This window comes from Peromyscus eremicus, chromosome 1 (assembly GCF_949786415.1).
Source record: "Peromyscus eremicus chromosome 1, PerEre_H2_v1, whole genome shotgun sequence".
NCBI classification, from domain to species: Eukaryota; Metazoa; Chordata; class Mammalia; order Rodentia; family Cricetidae; genus Peromyscus; species Peromyscus eremicus.
In genome coordinates, this window is record NC_081416.1 from 175,034,635 (window position 1) to 175,053,620 (window position 18,986).

At 40.2% G+C, this 18,986-nt stretch overlaps 1 protein-coding gene across 2 annotated transcripts in view; it reads left to right on the top strand.

The window, feature by feature from the left end:
• Positions 1–962: 962 nt before the first annotated feature.
• The window catches only part of LOC131902566 (bile salt sulfotransferase 2-like), a 46,332-nt gene continuing 28,308 nt past the window's right edge, over positions 963–18,986 (top strand). Inside the window, exons 1-3 of one of the 2 annotated variants that reach the window (XM_059253591.1) lie at positions 963–1,095; positions 5,472–5,680; positions 14,271–14,397. In XM_059253591.1, the coding sequence (XP_059109574.1) occupies positions 963–1,095; positions 5,472–5,680; positions 14,271–14,397 (469 nt within the window). Of the gene's footprint in view, positions 1,096–4,262; positions 4,396–5,471; positions 5,681–14,270; positions 14,398–18,986 lie in introns of those variants that run through there. The other variant, XM_059253592.1, reaches the window with a different exon arrangement.

Here is an 18,986-nt window from a genome sequence, read left to right on the forward strand (position 1 = left end):
ATATGGAGACTTTCACAAAGTCCAGAACTGGTCAGAATGCAGAGAATAATGGGGTGTAAGGTGCCTAACCACAACTGACACAATCACAATGAATCTATTCAACCTAAGGCTTAGGAAAAACCACAGAAGATGGGACAGAAATCTCACAAAGGTCCAGGATTCCTATTGGTAGGATACATCCCTTCAACCTGACAGGGAAATGCACCCACAAACTCTCAGTAGTATATTTATGTAAATGAACCAGCATAATGGAACCACTTGGTACACACATAAGGACAGGGGAGATTCTACATGGTCTTATCCATAGATGAGGGAAAACATCAGGCTACTGAAAGAGGGAGCATCAGAGGCATCAGAAAGATAATTCCCATAAAGTGCTCAACACAGGATTCATTGATGTACACACAGAACTGAAAGGACTCAGTAGATTATATGTATGTATACACATACCAATGAAAATCAAAGAAGAGATCATAAATATGGGAAAGGGGAGATATTACAGGGGGAGAAGGAGGATGTGTTTCTTATAGGGCAGCTAAGGAACTAAGTTTCTCGAAAATAATCACTACTTTAAAAAATAACTACACATGGCAACGTTTTCTGTGATATCTGTAATGTTTTTGCACATTTAAAACCATTCTGAGAGCTAAATTGTATTAGAAAACATTTAAAATTAAGCCCCATTTCTATGTCTGATTACTTGTATATTGTTTGTGGCCATGAAGTCAGGCTCACAAATGCTATAGAATGATATCTGAATGAACTCATAATTGCTTAACACAACAACCTTTGACTAGTTGCTCCAATATCTATTTTTCCTTTCAGTAGCTAGTTTTCTAATGAACTTTGTGGTTAATGATTTCTTTTGTCTGCACTGTGAATTTTAACTCTCAAGATTTTCTACATGCCGAAGAGGTTGATAAAGCTGGAATCCTAACAGAATCCACAAAAATCTCTTTGCCATGGCAGACTACCTTTGGTTTGAAGGAATACCTTTACCTAGCATAGAGGTTGAAAAAGAATTAATTGAAGAAACTCGTGATAAGTTTGTGATTAGAGATGAAGACACAGTCATACTGTCTTACCCAAAATCAGGTAAGGACTGTGAGTGAGAATGATCCTGAAGTGTATGAGGAAGCCTAGGGCTTTGATCCTCAGTTTTTGGGTGATGAGTGCAGTGCTCTATATATCTGATGTTCAAAATGCTTTTTGGGCACGGACAGCTGTGTGTGATTGCACTTTCACTCAGAGAAAGACCTCCAGCTTGCTCTGTGTGGGGAAAGGGTCTGTTAAGCCATGAGAGCAATGTCAGTCAATCCTAAAGCAGACTCTGACATTGTTCTGTCTCTGTGTGGAGGATCGTGGATGGAAAAAAATGAAAATAAACAGAAGAAATAGCATCAAGAGAAAAAGGCATGGATGTTAGAATATATGGAGGAGAGGAATCTGTCAGATAGAAGGTACACCACCTTGAGGAACAAGTACACCATTGAGTGTGGGCTTTGTAAGTTTTCAAATTCTTTTTAATTGACTTTATTAATTTATTTGATATCCTGACCAGTTTCCCCTCCCTCCTTTCTTCCCTTTCCCTCCTCCTAGCTCTCTCCCCAGTCCACCACCCAATCCACTCCTCCTCTGTTTCTGTTCAGAAAGGGGCAAGCCTCAGCATGGGTGTCTACAAAGCAAGAAATATAAAGTTGAGGTAGGGTTAAGCTCTTCCCCTTGTATTAAGGCTCAGTAAGGCAACCCACTATGAGGAATAGGTTCCTAAAATTCAGCCAAATCATTAGAGATGGGCTGTGCTTTCACCTCTAGGAGTCCCATAAGCAGATCAAGCTACACAATTGTCACACATGTTTAGAGGGCCTAGGCTGTTCCCAAGCAGGCTCACTAGCTCTCAGTCTAGAGTCTCTGAGTTCCTATGATCCTGTGTGTGTTCTCTCTGTGGGTATACTTGTGATGATCTTCAACCACCTGGCTCATCTAATCCTTCCACACTTTCTTCAACAAGATTTCCTGAGGTAGTCCCAGTAATTGGCTGTGGTTCTCTGTATCTGTTTCCTTCAGTCACTGGATGAAGGCTTTCTGATGACAATGTGGGTAGTTACCAACCTGATTAAAGAAGATGTGCACTTCAGGCTACCTATCCACTATTCCTAATAGTCTTAGCTTTAGTCACACTTGTAGATTCATGGGAGTTTCTTTTGCACTAGATTTCTACCAGACCTCATAATGCCCCATCAAGATGGCTTTTTCATTACCCTCCCACACTGTGCATGACCTCAACCTAATCTGTTATGGTCCCATTCTCACATGCCTCCATGAACCCAGGAAATCTCTTATATTTTCCCTTTCTAGAGACATCCATGCATCCCCATTCCCTTTGGACCATCCTTGTTTCCTACCCTTTATGTGGCTGTGGATTGTAGCATGGCTATCATTTACTTACAGCTAATTTCCACTTATGAGTGAATACATACCATCTTTGTCTTTGTGGGTCTGGGTTACCTCAGTCAGGATGATTTTTTTCTGGTTCCATCCATTTACCTTCAAATTTCCTGATGCCAGAACAAGTTTATTAGGGTGCACAATATTTTGGGGAACACAATACCACATTTCCCCTTTTTTGTCTAAAATTAAAAAAAGCTTATAACTAATACAAGAAAAATTATATCCAGTAAGTATATACAATATACACAGTCAACATTACATTAACGATGTCTAGTCCATTAACATTTGACAGATTCACACAAAAAACTCCATTAATATATAACAATGTCCAGTCCAGTAACATTTGATAAATTCAGACAAAAATTGATTTCAACAGTTGAATATTCTATTGTGAAAATGTACCACATTTTCTTTATCCATTGCGTAGTTGAGAAGCCCCTAGGTTGTTTCTATATTCTGACTATTATGAAAAACACTGCTACAAACATAGTTGAGAATTCTTCTTATGGAAATATTGAGTATCCTTTGGGTATATGCCCAAGAGTGGTATTGCTGAGTCTTGAGGTACATTGATTCTCAGTTTTCTGAGAAACCTCCATAATGATTTCCAAAGTGGCTGTACAAGTTTGCACTACCACTAGCAGTGGAGGAGTGTTCCCTTTGATCCACATCAAAGGGTTAAGTTCTTAAGTCACTCCTGGTTCTTGCACTGCTTTCTGAATATAGCATCCAAAGCTTCCATTTCAGTCCTAGTCATTCTACAAATCAAAGCAACAGATTTAGAATAAATTAGATGCAGATTAAATAAACCTCTAAATGGTTTACAGTATGTGTAAAAATGTGTGTAGGCATGAAAGAGAGAGGAAAAGGAATATAGACAGTTATATAAAGAAATAGTTTTTAAAAATGAAGTCTTTAAAGAGACAGTAAAAGTAATATAAAAAATAAACCACATAAAAATGGATATTACACAGAGAATCTGGATTGTGTTGTCTTTCGGATTTTTAACTGCAGAAAGACATTTGATTGTAAAAGCTGCTGAGTCAAATCAATACGTGTATTTTAAACTTCCATAGAAGTGACTTTCATAAAGTAAAAAGCTGCCCAGGGAGAAGAGCAATCACTCTGCTTATCCAGGTGTGCTATCTGTGAACTACAAAAATAACTTGACTGACAAGATATCCTAAGTAGGGAAATCCCATATTGGTTTTCCAATTACAAGTGCTCAGCTCGGAATACATTCACATACAAACAGAACTAATTGGACTCAGTAGGTTATATGTACATGTGATCATATACATGTACATATACATAAACTGAAAATTAAAGAAGAGATATTAAATACGGGAAGAGAGTGAGGCATTGGAGGGGGAGAGTGAGGGTGGGAGCCACATAGCACAGCTAAGGAACTGAGTTTCTCATAAACAGCCACTACTTTTTTTAAAAAGAATTGCATGTGGTAACATTTTGTATGATCTCTGTAACTTTTATGCACATTTAAAACCATTCTGAAAGCTGAATTATATTAGAAAACACTTTAAATTAAGCCCCATTTCTATGTCCTAGTACTTGTTATTGAGTTTCTTGTTTGGGGTCATGAATTCAGGCTCACAAATACTGCAGAATGATCTCTGAATGAGCTCACAATTGCTTAACACAACAACCTTTGGTTGTTACATTATTTCTTCCCCTCAGTAGCTAGTTTTATAATGAACTGTGGTTCACTATGAATACTATGTCTTAGCATTTGCTAGAAGCTGAAGAGGTGGTTGAAGGTGTAATCTAACAGCACCCACAAAGAGCTCTTTGCCATGTTAGACTACCTTTGGTTTGAAGGGATACTTTTCCCTACTGTAGGGTTTGAAAAAGAAATAATTGAAGAAACTCGTGACAACTTTGTGATGAGAGATAAAGACACAGTCATACTGACTTACCCTAAATCAGGTAAGGACTGTTAGTGAGGATGATCCTGAAGTGTATGAGTAAGAATAAGGCTTCGGTCCTCATGAGTTTTGGCAATGAGTAGAGTGCTCTATATATCTGATGTTTGAAAATGTTTTGTGGGCATGGATTGCTGTGTGTGAGTGCATTTTCACTCAGAGAAAGACCTCCAGCCTGGTCTGTGTGGGCAGAGGGTCATTTAAGCCAGGTGAGCAATGCCAGTGGATTCTAAGGCAGACTCTGGCATTGTTCTGTCTCTATGTGGAGGAAAGTGGAAGAAGGAAATGATGAAAATAAACAAAAGAAATAGCACCAAAGTATAAAGGCATGGATATAAGAATATGTGGAGGAGAGGACAATGTCAGGTAGAAAAAGAATTACCATGAACCTTGTCCAGGGAGTGAAAACAGTCTCAAACTCAAGGAACCAAAAAGAAGCAGCATGGACTTTGGGGAGGGTTGTATGCTGGGTGGCAGAAGCACTGAACACAGGTAAGTTTTGGGTTGCTGACACTGACAGTGAAAGAATACGGAAAAGCCAAGGGCGGTGGACTGCATGAAGAAGATTCATACAATGACCCAGAGAAGAGAGCTAGAGAAATACCCAAGGACAAGTGAACATGCAAACATAAATACAAGTGTTTGTGGTAAATAGACAGAAGGGGATTTATTCACCTAAAGAGAAGCAGTACTCACACACATACTGCAGCATGGATACATCTCAATTGCTTTGCATTAAAAGAAAGGAGCTAGTCTCAAGGACAGAGTCCACAATTACATCCCTGTGGAGTATCTGGGAAAGTCAAACTCAAAGCACCAGAATGTAGAATGATGATGGCCCAGGACTTCAGGGGATATTAGGTGGAATTAATTGAGCATAATCTCAGTTTCTCCATGTGAAGCATTGGCAATGTGCTGGATGAATATACTTTGTACTTACAGCATGTGGACATTGTGAACTCCACAGGTCTGTGTGCTTGCAAACAGCTGCACTGTAAATTGTACAGATGTACACTTTTCTTCTTGAGGTTTTTTCATAAGTACTATTGAAATGAGTGACCATTACATTTCCTTCTTCAGGAACTAACTGGGTGATTGAGATGGTCTGCTTGATTCAGTCCAAGGGGGATCCCAATTGGATCCAATCTGTGCCTATCTGGGACCGCTCACCCTGGATAGAGAGTCAAAAAGGATATCAAAAATTAATCAATAAGGAAGGACCACGCCTCATCAGCTCCCACCTTCCCTTCCATCTTTTCCCCAAGTCTTTCTTCAGTTCCAAGGCCAAGGTCAGTATCCACTGGTTGAAAAATCTTTGACCAAATGCTCTTTGAACTTCATCTACCTTGATGGGCCCTGGAGCTCTTGCTGAAATGCACTAAGATTGTGTAGGTTGTGGGTGGGAACATGAGATTCTCATGCACTAAGTGGTGCAGATGTGTCTCCACCTCAGACTACATCAGAGTACCAGAATGTCAAGTACCACCTTGATCCTGGGCAGATATATGACAGAATGTGAAATATCACCTAGAGCATTCAGGAACTACCCATTTAGGTCAATCAGAGAGCAAACTCTAGTGTGCAGTGCATATTACTGTTTTGCTGTCATCAAAGTCAATTAGCTAATCTTGATTCTACATATATCCCATGAGCAGTGTGTGAATCACCCCAGACACTGTTGCTCATAGGGGTAGCAGCCTGACCAGGCATCAGTGCTCTAATCATGGAGATGGTTCAGCAGTCATGGCTCATCTGTACCCACTGTGTTGCTGTATCTAGCTGTCTATTGAGATCAGTAGCCACAGGAATCACCCACATCACTGATAGAGGATCTCCAGAAGGGATCAGAAATATCCAGGTTCTGACCTACCATAGTTTCTTGTTAGTAAGAAAGTTTTTTGGAAGTCCCTGCACCATGGAGCTGAAAATGTTTTATGCTTAAACTACAAAGACAAACTTAGAAAAATTTCCTCTCTTGAAAATATACTAAGGAACTTGTAACCATTCAGTTATATGCCTGTGCATTATCGAGATTTGACACATACTTAGCTGGGAAAATTGAGGTCTAAAGAGTTGAATTCTAGAATAATGTCACAAAGAGAATTGACACAAAATATAAATTTCCTTTTATTAAAGATATTATTTATTTTTATTTTTTTATTGTTTGTGATTATAATTACATACATCATTCCTCCTTCCTCCCTGCAATCTTTCTTCCTTTCTCTCTTTCAAATTTGTAGTCTCTTTTTTTATTAATTGTTGTTACATTTGTATATGTATCTACGTATTTCTCAATATTTAAATACTTCCAGCTCAGTACATGTTATTTGTATGTATATTTTCAGGGCTGAGCATTTGGAATTGCATAACCAATTGTTATGCTTTTTCCAGGGAAAGTCTATTTCTCCGACTCCCTGCATTTCTGAGTTGCCTGTAGGTCTTTGTGTTCACTATTGTGCAATGACACACTGGCTTTGAGCTCTGCACCATGATTATTTTGAAAGTTATGTTTGGTAGTTAAAGTTATGGAAAACAATTAGTTTCTCATATTGCAGATATATTTATCACAGTATTCATCTCTGAGTATATAAGATGTTCTTTCAAGGTGGATGGATTGTTTTTCACGCTGTAAGACATTGATCTTTAAAACTACAAAATCAGTCTTGGAATTTTGTTATTGTTGTTTTGTTTTTTTTTTACAGAATTAGTGACCTAAGTAAGTTTGCTGTTACATGTTTGTAAACTAAATAAAATTATAAATGAGGAACCTGCCCCCGACCCCATCCCTGGGCACCAGCCACTCTGGGGAAGACCTGCCCAACTTGGCCCCAGGTTCTGGTCACCAGGCAGGTTCCCTTCTAGCCCCACCGGGAAGGATCCCCTTCTCTAAGACCCCTGGCAGACCCTGCAGTCTCCACGCCCTGCCCCCACGCCATCTGCCTGAGCCCCAAGCCTCTTCCTGAGACTTAGAGGCTGGCCCCCAGCTCCCATCTTGCCCTGGACTTCCCTTCTGAAGCACAGGGGAGTGCCCTAGCTTGCCCCCGACCCCATCCCTGGGCACCAGTCACTTTGGGGAAGACCTGCCCAACTTGGCCCCAGTTTCTGGTCACCGGGCAGGTTCCCTTCTAGCCCCACCAGGAAGGATCCCCTTCTCCAAGACCCCTGGCAGACCCTGCAGTCTCCACGCCCTGCCCCCACCCCCATCAGCCTGAGCCCCAAGCCTCTTCCTGAGACTTAGAGGCCGGCCCCCAGCTCCCATCTTGCCCAGGACTTCCCTTCTGAAGCACAGGTGAGTGCCCTAGCTTGCCCCGGACCCCATCCCTGGGCACCAGCCACTCCGGGGAAGACCTGCCCAACTTGGCCCCAGGTTCTGGTCCCCAGGCAGGTTCCCTTCTAGCCCCACCGGGAAGGATCTCCTTCTCCAAGACCCCTGGCAGACCCTGCAGTCTCCACGCCCTGCCCCCACGGCCATCTGCCTGAGCCCCAAGCCTCTTCTTGAGACTTAGAGGCTGGCCCCCAGCTCCCATCTTGCCCTGGATTTCCCATCTGGAGGAGAGAGAGAGAGAGAGAGAGAGAGAGAGAGAGAGAGAGAGGAGAGCACCCATCCTCCCCCAGACTTCCCTTCTGAACAAGAGCTCCCATCCTGCCCCGGACTTCCAATTTGGACAAGAGAGCTCCCATCTGGACAAGAGAGAGAGACTTCCTGAATCTGTCAGCTCTGTCTGAACAAAGTGTGCGGATAAGACCAGGAACGAACCACAAGGAGATGGGCAGACGTCAAGGCAGAAACACATACAACAAAATGAATAGTAATACACCATCACCAGGCCCTAGCCCTCCTCCAACACCTAGACCTGAACATCAGAAATTGGAAGAAGCAGAAGAAAATAGCCTTATGAATGTCATCATGAAGAAGCTAGAGGCTCGTGTAGAGGAAAAGACAAAAAAATGTGAAGAACGCTGTAAACAACTAGAGGAAAGGGCAAACAAATTAGAAGAAATCAAAAAAGTCCTGGAAGAGAACAATAAAATACTGAAAGAAAATCAAGAAAAATCAATGAAACATATGAAGGAAACAGTCCAAGACCTGAAAAGGGAAATAGAAAAAATGAAAAAGACACAAACAGAGGGAATGCTGGAAATAGAAAATCTGAGAAAACGATTGGGAACTTCAGATGCAAGTATAATCAACAGAATGCAAGAGATGGAAGAGAGGATCTCTAGCGTTGAAGATACAATAGAAGAAATAGATTCATCAGTCAAAGAAAACACTAAAGTCAACAAAGTCATGAACCAAAATGCCCAAGAAATTTGGGACACCATGAAAAGACCAAACCTACGAATAATAGGGGTAGAAGAAGGAGAAGAATACCAACTCAAGGGCACAGAAAATATATTCAACAAGATCATAGAAGAAAACTTTCCCAACTTAAAGAAGGAAATGCCTATGAAGATACAGGAAGCCTATAGAACACCAAACAGACTAGACCCCCCAAAAAAGTCCCCTCGCCACATAGTAATTAAACAATTAAACGTACAGAATAAAGAAAGAATATTAAGAGCAGCAAAGGAAAAAGGCCAAGTGACATATAAAGGCAAACCTATCAGAATAACACCCGATTTCTCAACGGAGACTTTGAAAGCCAGAAGGTCCTGGACAGATGTAATGCAGACACTAAGAGACCATGGATGTCATCCTAGACTAATATACCCAGCAAAACTTTCAATCATCATAGATGGAGTGAACAAGACATTCCATGACAAAGCCAGATTTAAACAATATTTATCCACAAACCCGGCCCTACAGAAAGCACTAGAAGGAAAATTCCAACCTAAGGAAGTCAGATACGTCCTCGAAAATGCAGGCAATAGATAAAGCCACAGCAGTAAACCCCAACGAAGAAAAGTACACACACATCACCACCAAAAAATAACAGGAATGAACAATCACTGGACATTAATATCCCTCAATATCAATGGACTTAATTCACCTATAAAAAGACATAGGCTTACAGAATGGATACGAAAGCAGAACCCATCTTTCTGCTGCATACAAGAAACACATCTCAAATTCAAAGATAGACACTACCTAAAAATAAAAGTCTGGGAAAAGACTTTCCAATCAAACGGTCTTAAGAAACAAGTGGGTGTAGCCATCCTGATATCCAGCAAAATAGACTTCAAACTAAAATCAATCAAAAGAGATCAAGAAGGGCATTACATACTCATCACAGGAAAGATCCACCAAGATGAAGTCTCAATTCTGAACATTTATGCCCCAAACGCAAGGGCACCCATATATGTAAAAGAAACATTACTAAAGCTTAAATCACATATAAAACCCCACACATTAATAGTGGGAGACCTCAACACCCCACTTTCACGACTGGACAGATCCCACAAATTGAAACTTAACAGAGAAATAAAGGACTTAATTGATGTCATGACTCAAATGGACTTAATCGACATCTACAGAACATTCCATCCTAACAAAAAAGAATATACCTTCTTCTCAGCACCCCATGGAACCTTCTCTAAAATCGACCACATACTTGGTCACAAAACAATTCTAAACAGATACAAAACAATTGGAATAACCTCCTGTGTTCTATCAGACCACCATGGTCTAAAGTTGGATTTCAACAACAACAAAAACTACAGAAAACCTACAATCTCATGGAAACTGAACAATACCCAACTGAATCACCAATGGGTTAAGGAAGAAATAAAGAAAGAAATTAAAGACTTCCTAGAGATCAACGAAAATGAAGACACCACATATCCAAACCTATGGGACACTATGAAAGCAGTACTAAGAGGGAAATTCATAGCACTAAACACCCACATAAATAAGCTGGAGAAATCTCACACTAGTGCCTTAACAGCACACCTGAAAGTTCTAGAACAGGAAGAAGCAAAGTCTCCCAGGAAAAATAGATGCCAGGAAATTATCAAAGTGAGAGCTGAAATCAATAAAATAGAAACAAAGAGAACAATACAAAAAATTAATGAAACAAAGAGTTGATTCTTTGAGAAAATCAACAAGATAGACAAGCCCTTATCCAAACTAACCAAAAGACAGAGAGAGAGCATCCAAATCAACAAAATCAGAAATGAAAAGGGGGACATAACAACAGACATTGAGAAAATCCAGAGAATCATCAGGTCATACTTCAAAAACCTCTATTCCACAGAACTGGAAAACCTAAAAGAAATGGATAATTTTCTGGATAGTTACCACATACCTAAATTAAATCAAGACCAGATAAACTATTTAAATAGTCCAATAACCCCTAAGGAAATAGAAACAGTCATTAAAAGTCTCCCAACCAAAAAAAGCCCAGGACCAGATGGTTTCAGTGCAGAATTCTACCAGATCTTCAAAGAAGAGTTAATACCAATACTCTCTAAATTGTTCCATATAATAGAAACAGAAGGAACATTACCAAACTCCTTCTATGAGGCTACAATTACCCTGATTCCCAAACCAAACAAGGATACAACAAAGAAAGAGAACTACAGACCAATCTCCCTCATGAACATTGATGCAAAAATACTCAATAAATTACTGGCAAACAGACTCCAAGAACACATCAAAACAGTTATCCACCATGATCAAGTAGGATTCATCCCAGGGATGCAAGGATGGTTCAACATACGAAAGTCTTTCAATGTGATACACCATATAAACAAACTCAAAGAAAAAAACCACATGATCATCTCACTAGATGCTGAAAAGGCATTTGACAAAATCCAACACCCCTTCATGATAAAGGTCTTGGAGCGATCAGGAATACAGGGAACATACCTAAACATAATACAGGCAATTTACAGCAAGCCAACAGCCAACATCAAATTAAATGGAGAGAAACTCAAAGCAATTCCACTAAAATCAGGAATGAGGCAAGGCTGTCGGCTCTCCCCATACTTATTCAATATAGTACTTGAAGTTCTAGCCAGAGCAATAAGACAACATAAGGAGATTAAGGGGATACAAATTGGAAAGGAAGAAGTCAAGCTTTTCCTATTTGCAGATGACATGATAGTATACTTGAGCAACCCCTAAGATTCCACCAAGGAACTGATACAACTTATAAACACCTTCAGCAACATAGCAGGATACAAGATCAACTCAAAAAAATCAGTAGTCCTCCTATATACAATGGACAAAAAAGCGGAGAAGGAAATCAGTGATACATCACTCTTTACTATAGCCACAAATGACATAAAATACCTTGGGGTAACACTAACCAAGCAAGTGAAGGACCTATATGACAAGAACTTTAAGTCCCTGAAAAAAGAAATTGAAGAAGATGTCAGAAAATGGAAAGATCTCCCATGCTCATGGATAGGCAGAACTAACATAGTAAAAATGGTAATCTTACCAAAAACAATCTACAGATTCAATGCAATCCCCATCAAAATACCAACACAATTCTTCACAGACCTGGAAAGAATAATACTCAACTTCATATGGAAAAACAAAAAACCCAGGATAGCCAAAAGAATCCTGTACAATAACACAACCTCTGGAGGCATCACGATCCCTGACTTCAAGCTGTACTATAGAGCTACAGTAATAAAAACAGCTTGGTACTGGCATAAAAACCGACATGTGGACCAATGGAATCGAATTAATCCGCACACCTATGAACAAATAATTTTTGACAAAGAAGCCAAAAGTGCACAATGGAAAAAAGAAAGCATCTTCAACAAATGGTGCTGGCAAAACTGGATATCAACATGTAGAAGGCTGCAAATAGATCCATATCTATCACCGTGCACAAAACTTAAGTCCAAGTGGATCAAGGACCTCAACATAAATCCAGCTACTCTGAACCTGCTAGAAGAGAAAGTAGGAAGTAGTCTTGAACGCATTGGCATAGGAGACCACTTTCTAAATAGAACACCAGTAGCACAGACACTGAGAGAAACAATCAATCAATGGGACCTCTTGAAACTGAGAAGCTTTTGTAGGGCAAAGGAAACGGTCAACAAAGCAAAGCGACAGCCTACAGAATGGGAAAAGATCTTCACCAATCCCACATCTGACAGAGGACTGATATCCAGAATATATAAGGAACTCAAGAAATTAGACATCAAAATGCCCAACAGTCCAATTAAGAAATGGGCTATAGAACTAAACAGAGAATTCTCAACAGAGGAAACTCAAATGGCTGAAAGACATTTAAGGAATTGCTCAACATCCCTAATCATCAGGGAAATGCAAATCAAAACAACTCTGAGATACCACCTTACGCCTGTCAGAATGGCTAAGATCAAAAACACTGAAGACACCTTATGCTGGAGAGGATGTGGAGCTAGGGGAACTCTCCTCCACTGCTGGTGGGAATGCAAGCTTGTACAACCACTTTGGAAATCAATATGGCGATTTCTTAGAAAATTGGGAATCCATCTCCCCCAAGATCCAGCTATACCACTCTTGGGCATATACCCAAGGAATGCTCAACCACACCACAAGAGCACTTGTTCAGCTATGTTCATATCAGCATTGTTTGTAATAGCCAGAACATGGAAACAACCTAGATGCCCTTCAACTGAAGAATGGATAAACAAAATGTGGTACATATACACAATGGAATACTACTCAGCAGAGAAAAACAATGACATCATGAGGTTTGCAGACAAATGGATGGATCTAGAAAAAATCATCCTGAGTGAGGTATCCCAGACTCAGAAAGACAAACATGGTATGTACTCACTCATAACAGGATACTAGATGTGGAACAAGGATGACTGGACTGCTACTCACAACACCAGGCAGGCTACCTGGAAAACAGGACCCCAAGAAAGACACAGGGATCGCCCAATGACAGAGAAATGGAATGAGATCTACATGAACAGCCTGGACATAAGTGGGGGTAGTGAAGGGGGAGGATCGAGGGAAACAGAGCTTGGGTGAGTGGGAGATCCCAGCTGGATTAACAACAGAGAGGGAGAACAAGGAATAGGAGACCATGGTAAATGAAGACCACATGAGAATAGGAAGAAACAAAGTGCTAGAGAGGCCCACAGAAATCCACAAAGATACCCCCACAACAGACTGCTGGCAATGGTCGAGAGACAGTCTGAACTGACCTACTCTGGTGATGGAATGGCCAAACACCCTAATTGTCATCCTAGAAACCTCATCCAACTACTGAGGGATCTGGATGCAGAGATCCATGACTAGGCCCCGGGTGGATCTCTGGGAGTCCAATTAGCGAGAATGAGGAGGGTTTATATGAGCGAGAATTGTTGAGACCAAGGTTGGATAAAGCACAGAGACAAATAGCCAAACAAACGGAAACACATGAAATATGAACCAATGGCTGAGGGGTCACCAACTGGATCAGGCCCTCTGAGTGGGTGAGACAGTTGATTGGCCTGATCTGTTTGGGAGGCATCCAGGCAGTGGCACCGGGTCCTGTGCTCATTGCATGAGTCGGCTGTTTGAAACCTGGGGCCTATGCAGGGTCCCTTGGCTCGGCCTGGGAGGAGGGGACTGGACCTACCTGGACTGAGTCCACCAGGTTGATCTCAGTCTGTGGGGAAGGCTTTGCCCTGGAGGAGATTGGAATGGGGGGCGAGCTAGGGGGAAGGTGAGGGGGGCGGGAGGTGGGAGAACAAGGGAATCTGTGGCTGATATGTAGAACTGAATTGTATTGCAAAATAAAAATTAAAAAAAAAGAAAAAAAATTATAAATGAGAATTCTGACTATAGATACTTTGCACTTATGTAAATGTTTTGTCCAAATAAAAATAATTAATATTTTTAGAAACCTCATGGAGATTTGATTGACATTTCATATAATTTGTGCCAGTTAAAAGGTTTGGAATTACTATGTTGACCTTCATGTAAATGTTTTTCTATTTAAGGTGATCTACATCATCAGAAATCCCAGAGATGTTCTTGTGTCTGGTTATTTTTTCTGGAGTAAGACAAAATTTGCTAGGAATCCAGAGTCAATGACAACTTATTTTGAATGGTTCCTCAAAGGAAATGGTGAGTGTTGTATTAAATATGGGACTTGGGGGAGGCTCAGAGACATTTTTAATGATAAGGTGAGATATAGCTCAGGTTGCTCTTGAAGTCTTATATTGCCAGGGACAATGTTGAAGCTCTGCTCCTCCTGCATCTAGTTCTAGAGTTCTAGTACTAAAAGCATCTACTACTATGTCCCTCAACTTAATGCTGGGGCTCACACCCACAAGATTATGTTTTATCTAACTTGTTTATGTCCCTAGCCTTTAGTATATTCTGTAGTCTTCACTTGGCTCCATCTTATCTCTCTATATTCAATCAATCAGTGGTTCCAAGTCTCATCACCATTTTGAACCTAATTGTGAAGTCTTCCTGTTTTCACACACCACTGAATAACAGGGCACAGCCACAGCTTGCCCCATAACACACCATCCTGGCAACATTTGGAGTAACTGGTCTTTCTAGTACTAAGGTAGGTATTATAACTGGTGGTATTGAATAAGAAATGCCTCAACTAGACCTTGACATTTGAACACTTGTTTCCCACTTGATGGCACTGTTTCAGAAGATTTATGATGCACAACCTTGCAGGAGGTCCATCACTGAGTGTGGGCTTTGAGAAGTTTTAAAGTCTTTTTTAATTAAATTTATTCATTTGTTCTTTATCCTGATCAGTTTCCCCTCCCTCCTTTCCTCCAATCCCCTCTCCCCACCATCTTTTCCACCCCACCCCCCAATCTACTCCTCTTCTGTTTCTCTTTAGAAAGGGGCAGGCCTCAGCATGAGTGTCAAGTTCAGGTAGGGCTAAACTCTGCTACTTGTATTAAGGCTGGACAAGGCAACCCACTATGAGGAATAGGTTCCTAAAAGTCAGTCAAAGAAATAGGAATGGGCCCTGCTTCCATCACTAGGAGTCTTACAAGCAGATCAAGCTACACAACTGTCATACATGTGTAGAGGCCCTAGGTCAGTTCCAGGCAGGATCTTTAGATGTCAGTCCAAAGTCTGTGAGCTCCTATGAGTACATATCATTTGTTTCTGTGGGTACCCTTGTGATGACCGTGACCCACCTGGCTCATCCAATCCTTCCTCTGCCTCTTCAACAGGATTCCCTGAGCTAGGCCCAATGCTTGGCTGTGGGGCTCTCTATCTGGTTCCTTTAGTCACTGGATGAAGGCTCTCAAATGACAATGTAGGTATTTACCAACCTGGTTATAGAAGATGGCCAGTTCAGGCTACCTATCCACTGTTGCTAATAGTCTCAGCTTAAGTCATCCTTGTGCATTCATGGGAGTTTCTCTTATCAGGTATCTACTGGACCCCAAACACCCACCATCAAGATGTCTCATTTCTCTCCCTCTCCATCCATGTCCCCAAACTAATCTATCATGTTCCCATTCCAAGTCAACAAAGGAGATCTCTTCTATTTTCCCTTCCCAGGGACATTGTGCATCGTCATCCCCTTTAGGCCATCCTTGTTACCTAGTCTCTATGGGGCAGTGGATTGTACCATGGTTTTCTGAGAAACGTCCATATTGATTTCCAAAGTGGCTATACAAGTTTGCACTACCACTAGCAGTGGAGGAGTGTTCCCCTAGATCCACATCAAAGGTTAAGTTCTTAAGTCACTTCCAGTTCTTTGTCTCTGCTTCCAGCTTGTAGTTGAGATGACCTCTCAGCTTCCTGCTGCTATAGCCCTGCTTGAAACTTGTTGCCATTGCCTCCTTTCTCTCAAACTTTAATCTTATTCCTCTAGAGTAATAAACCAAAATCAAGCTGTCTTCGTTTACTTCAGTTGCCTTTGTTCATGATGTTTTGTCACAGCAACCTAAAAATAACAAATATGCTTTTCTTTCTAACAGACTTCTCATTTGTGGATTCTCTTAGCCTTTTATTCCCCATAGACTTCCCACATATTAGCTTGACTTTCCATCATTTGGTTAAGATGAATCTTTCCAAATGTTCTAAATGCTATTTCCTTCTTTGTCTCAAAAATATTTTCATAAGCATGGATTCTTTACACTTCATATTTAGTTTAATGTTTATTGAGATATGCAAGTTATATAGAATAAATGCTTTCATTATGATATTTTCATACATGTGTGCAGGTATTTTGAACAAATTAATGGCAAACTAATCTCTCTTGTCCTGTTCCTACTCTTGCTGATCATTTTCCTCTTCCTATCTAGCTCTGTTTTCTAATTCCATGATCCTTTTATTCATGTGTGTGTTTAAGACTCAGTAGGGTCCATTTGGGTTGCTTATTGGATCACAGGGAAGGAGTAACTTACAGGAACATGGATAACATACCAATGGCTCCGGTACTGAAAAAAAATAACTCTCCCTCCACCAGCAACTACTAACTGCCTATAGACCCTGGAAGGAGGGGATCTCATAAGTCTTCCCCCTAACTTCTTTTAAATGCTTATAAAGCCCCAGGAAAGGGGTGGCTGTTCGTGTTTTAGGGTTCAGTCTTGTGCATGTCTTGTACAGTAATCACAGCTACTATGTGTTAAAGGGTGCTATGTCCATGTCATGTCTAGAGGACAATATTCCACATCATTCTACCCCATCTTTAAGCTTTACATGATTTCCATATCTTCTTCCTCCATGTTTGTTAAGGCTATATGAGGGGATTAGGTAATCTCATTTGGGGTGAGGACTGGAAAAGGCACATATTCTCAGCATTTTGGCTATTTTTGAGTCTCCAAAACTACCACTGCTTACTACACGAAGAGACTTCTTTTACCAAGCTGACAGTAGTGATACATAAGCATAAACATAGCTACTTAGGAGATAATTTGATGTGTATATCAAGTCCGTTCAGCAGAACAACAATTATAGTTTCAACACTAGGACCTATTCCCTCCCCATCATGGATATTCAACCATGTTGACTACACCATATTTGAAATGTTCTCAATCAGAAAACGATTGGTTAAACTCATATCACAATTTCCATTTTTGCAGCAGTGGGCATATCTTTTAAGACTGGTTGAAGTATACAACACAGTGTCCACAGCTGAATAAGACTGTTGATGAGAGTCTCCCACTATCAGACTATACAACGTTTTCTGGTACTATGAGAGCTATTGAGCAGGGAGGCATATTTTAGCCCATTCTCAGCTTGCTTTCTTTATGTACTGTGGCAAGAATATGAGGATGTGTTTAGAAACCGGATCTTACCAATTAGTTTTAGGGGGCACTGATGACAGTGACAATTGCATTTATTATTCAGATCCTCAGGCCCTTTCAAGGCAACAGCCACTAAGGAGATATCCCAAAACTAACAATGGAGTTTTAATTTAATAACCTATGACTTCTGGGAGCAGTATTGTACCTTGACTTATCCTTTTTAATGTTTTTAATGAGCTTACAAACTGATGAGTTTCCATAAGGCATTTTCATGTATTCCTGCTTTTGGTTAATTTTACCCCTCATCCTCTCACCCCATCTTCACATTAACCACTCAATCTTATATTCCTTCCCTTCACATTCATATGAGAGGTTTTCTGGAATTTCTCTTTCTTTAAGGTCTCTTTTTTTATATTCCCCTTCTAATGGCCCCTCCCAGTTTCCTGACCTTTATATGCACTTCATGTTAAACACACTAAGAATTTGTCTAGGATCCTCAAGTGAGAGAGAACATGCAGTGTGTGTCTAATTGTACATGTGTTGCCTCATTATGTATATTTTCCAATTACATCTAGTGTACTGAGGATTACATAATTTCTTTTTTATAGCTGAATGAAATTTAAATGTGTATACATATCACAATTTCATTGTCTATTTTTCAGTTGATGGACATCTAGACTGAACCTGTTTCCTAGCTATTGTGAAGAGAGCTGCAATGAGTACAGATGTTCAAACACCTGTATAGTTGTACCTAAGTACATAGTAGACTACACTACCAATGTTTGTCTTTCCTCATATTTTCTTCTAATAATATAAAAACTAAACTTTATTATAAAAAAACTTGTAAATAAATGAAAACAAGATACACCCAAATTAATGAGACTATAAGTCCATACAACCTAATTAATTTATATACAGTTAGAATTGGTATTCAAAAGGGAAACTATGAAGCTTCACATTAAATGTTATACTTTCAATATCACTTATATTTCATTCAATTTTCCAACACCAATCCAAAAATCCATGGCAAATTTGTAGAGAGAAAAATAGTAGTCTGATATTTTCTTTCAACATTCTTATCCATTATCTGCATCTACTCCTTTCTCAACCCTTATATTTGGATTTTCTTCTCTTTGCCCCACACTTCAAACATTTATTGTCATTTGATGTCTCTCTTTCCTTCTCTTTTATTTTTATTTATTTATTTATTTATTTATTTATTTGGTTTTTCGAGACAGGGTTTCTCTGTGTAGCTTTGTGCCTTTCCTGGATCTCGCTCTGTAGACCAGGCTGGCCTTGAACTCACAAAGATCCACCTGCCTCTGCCTCCTAAGTGCTGGGATTAAAGGCGTAGGCCACCACCGCCCGGCTATTTTTATTTTTTTAAGAGATGGGCTTTCTCTGTGCAACTGTTGTAGCATCATTTGTTTTCTTGACAATAGCCATTCTGACTGGGGTAAGATGGACTTTCTAAAT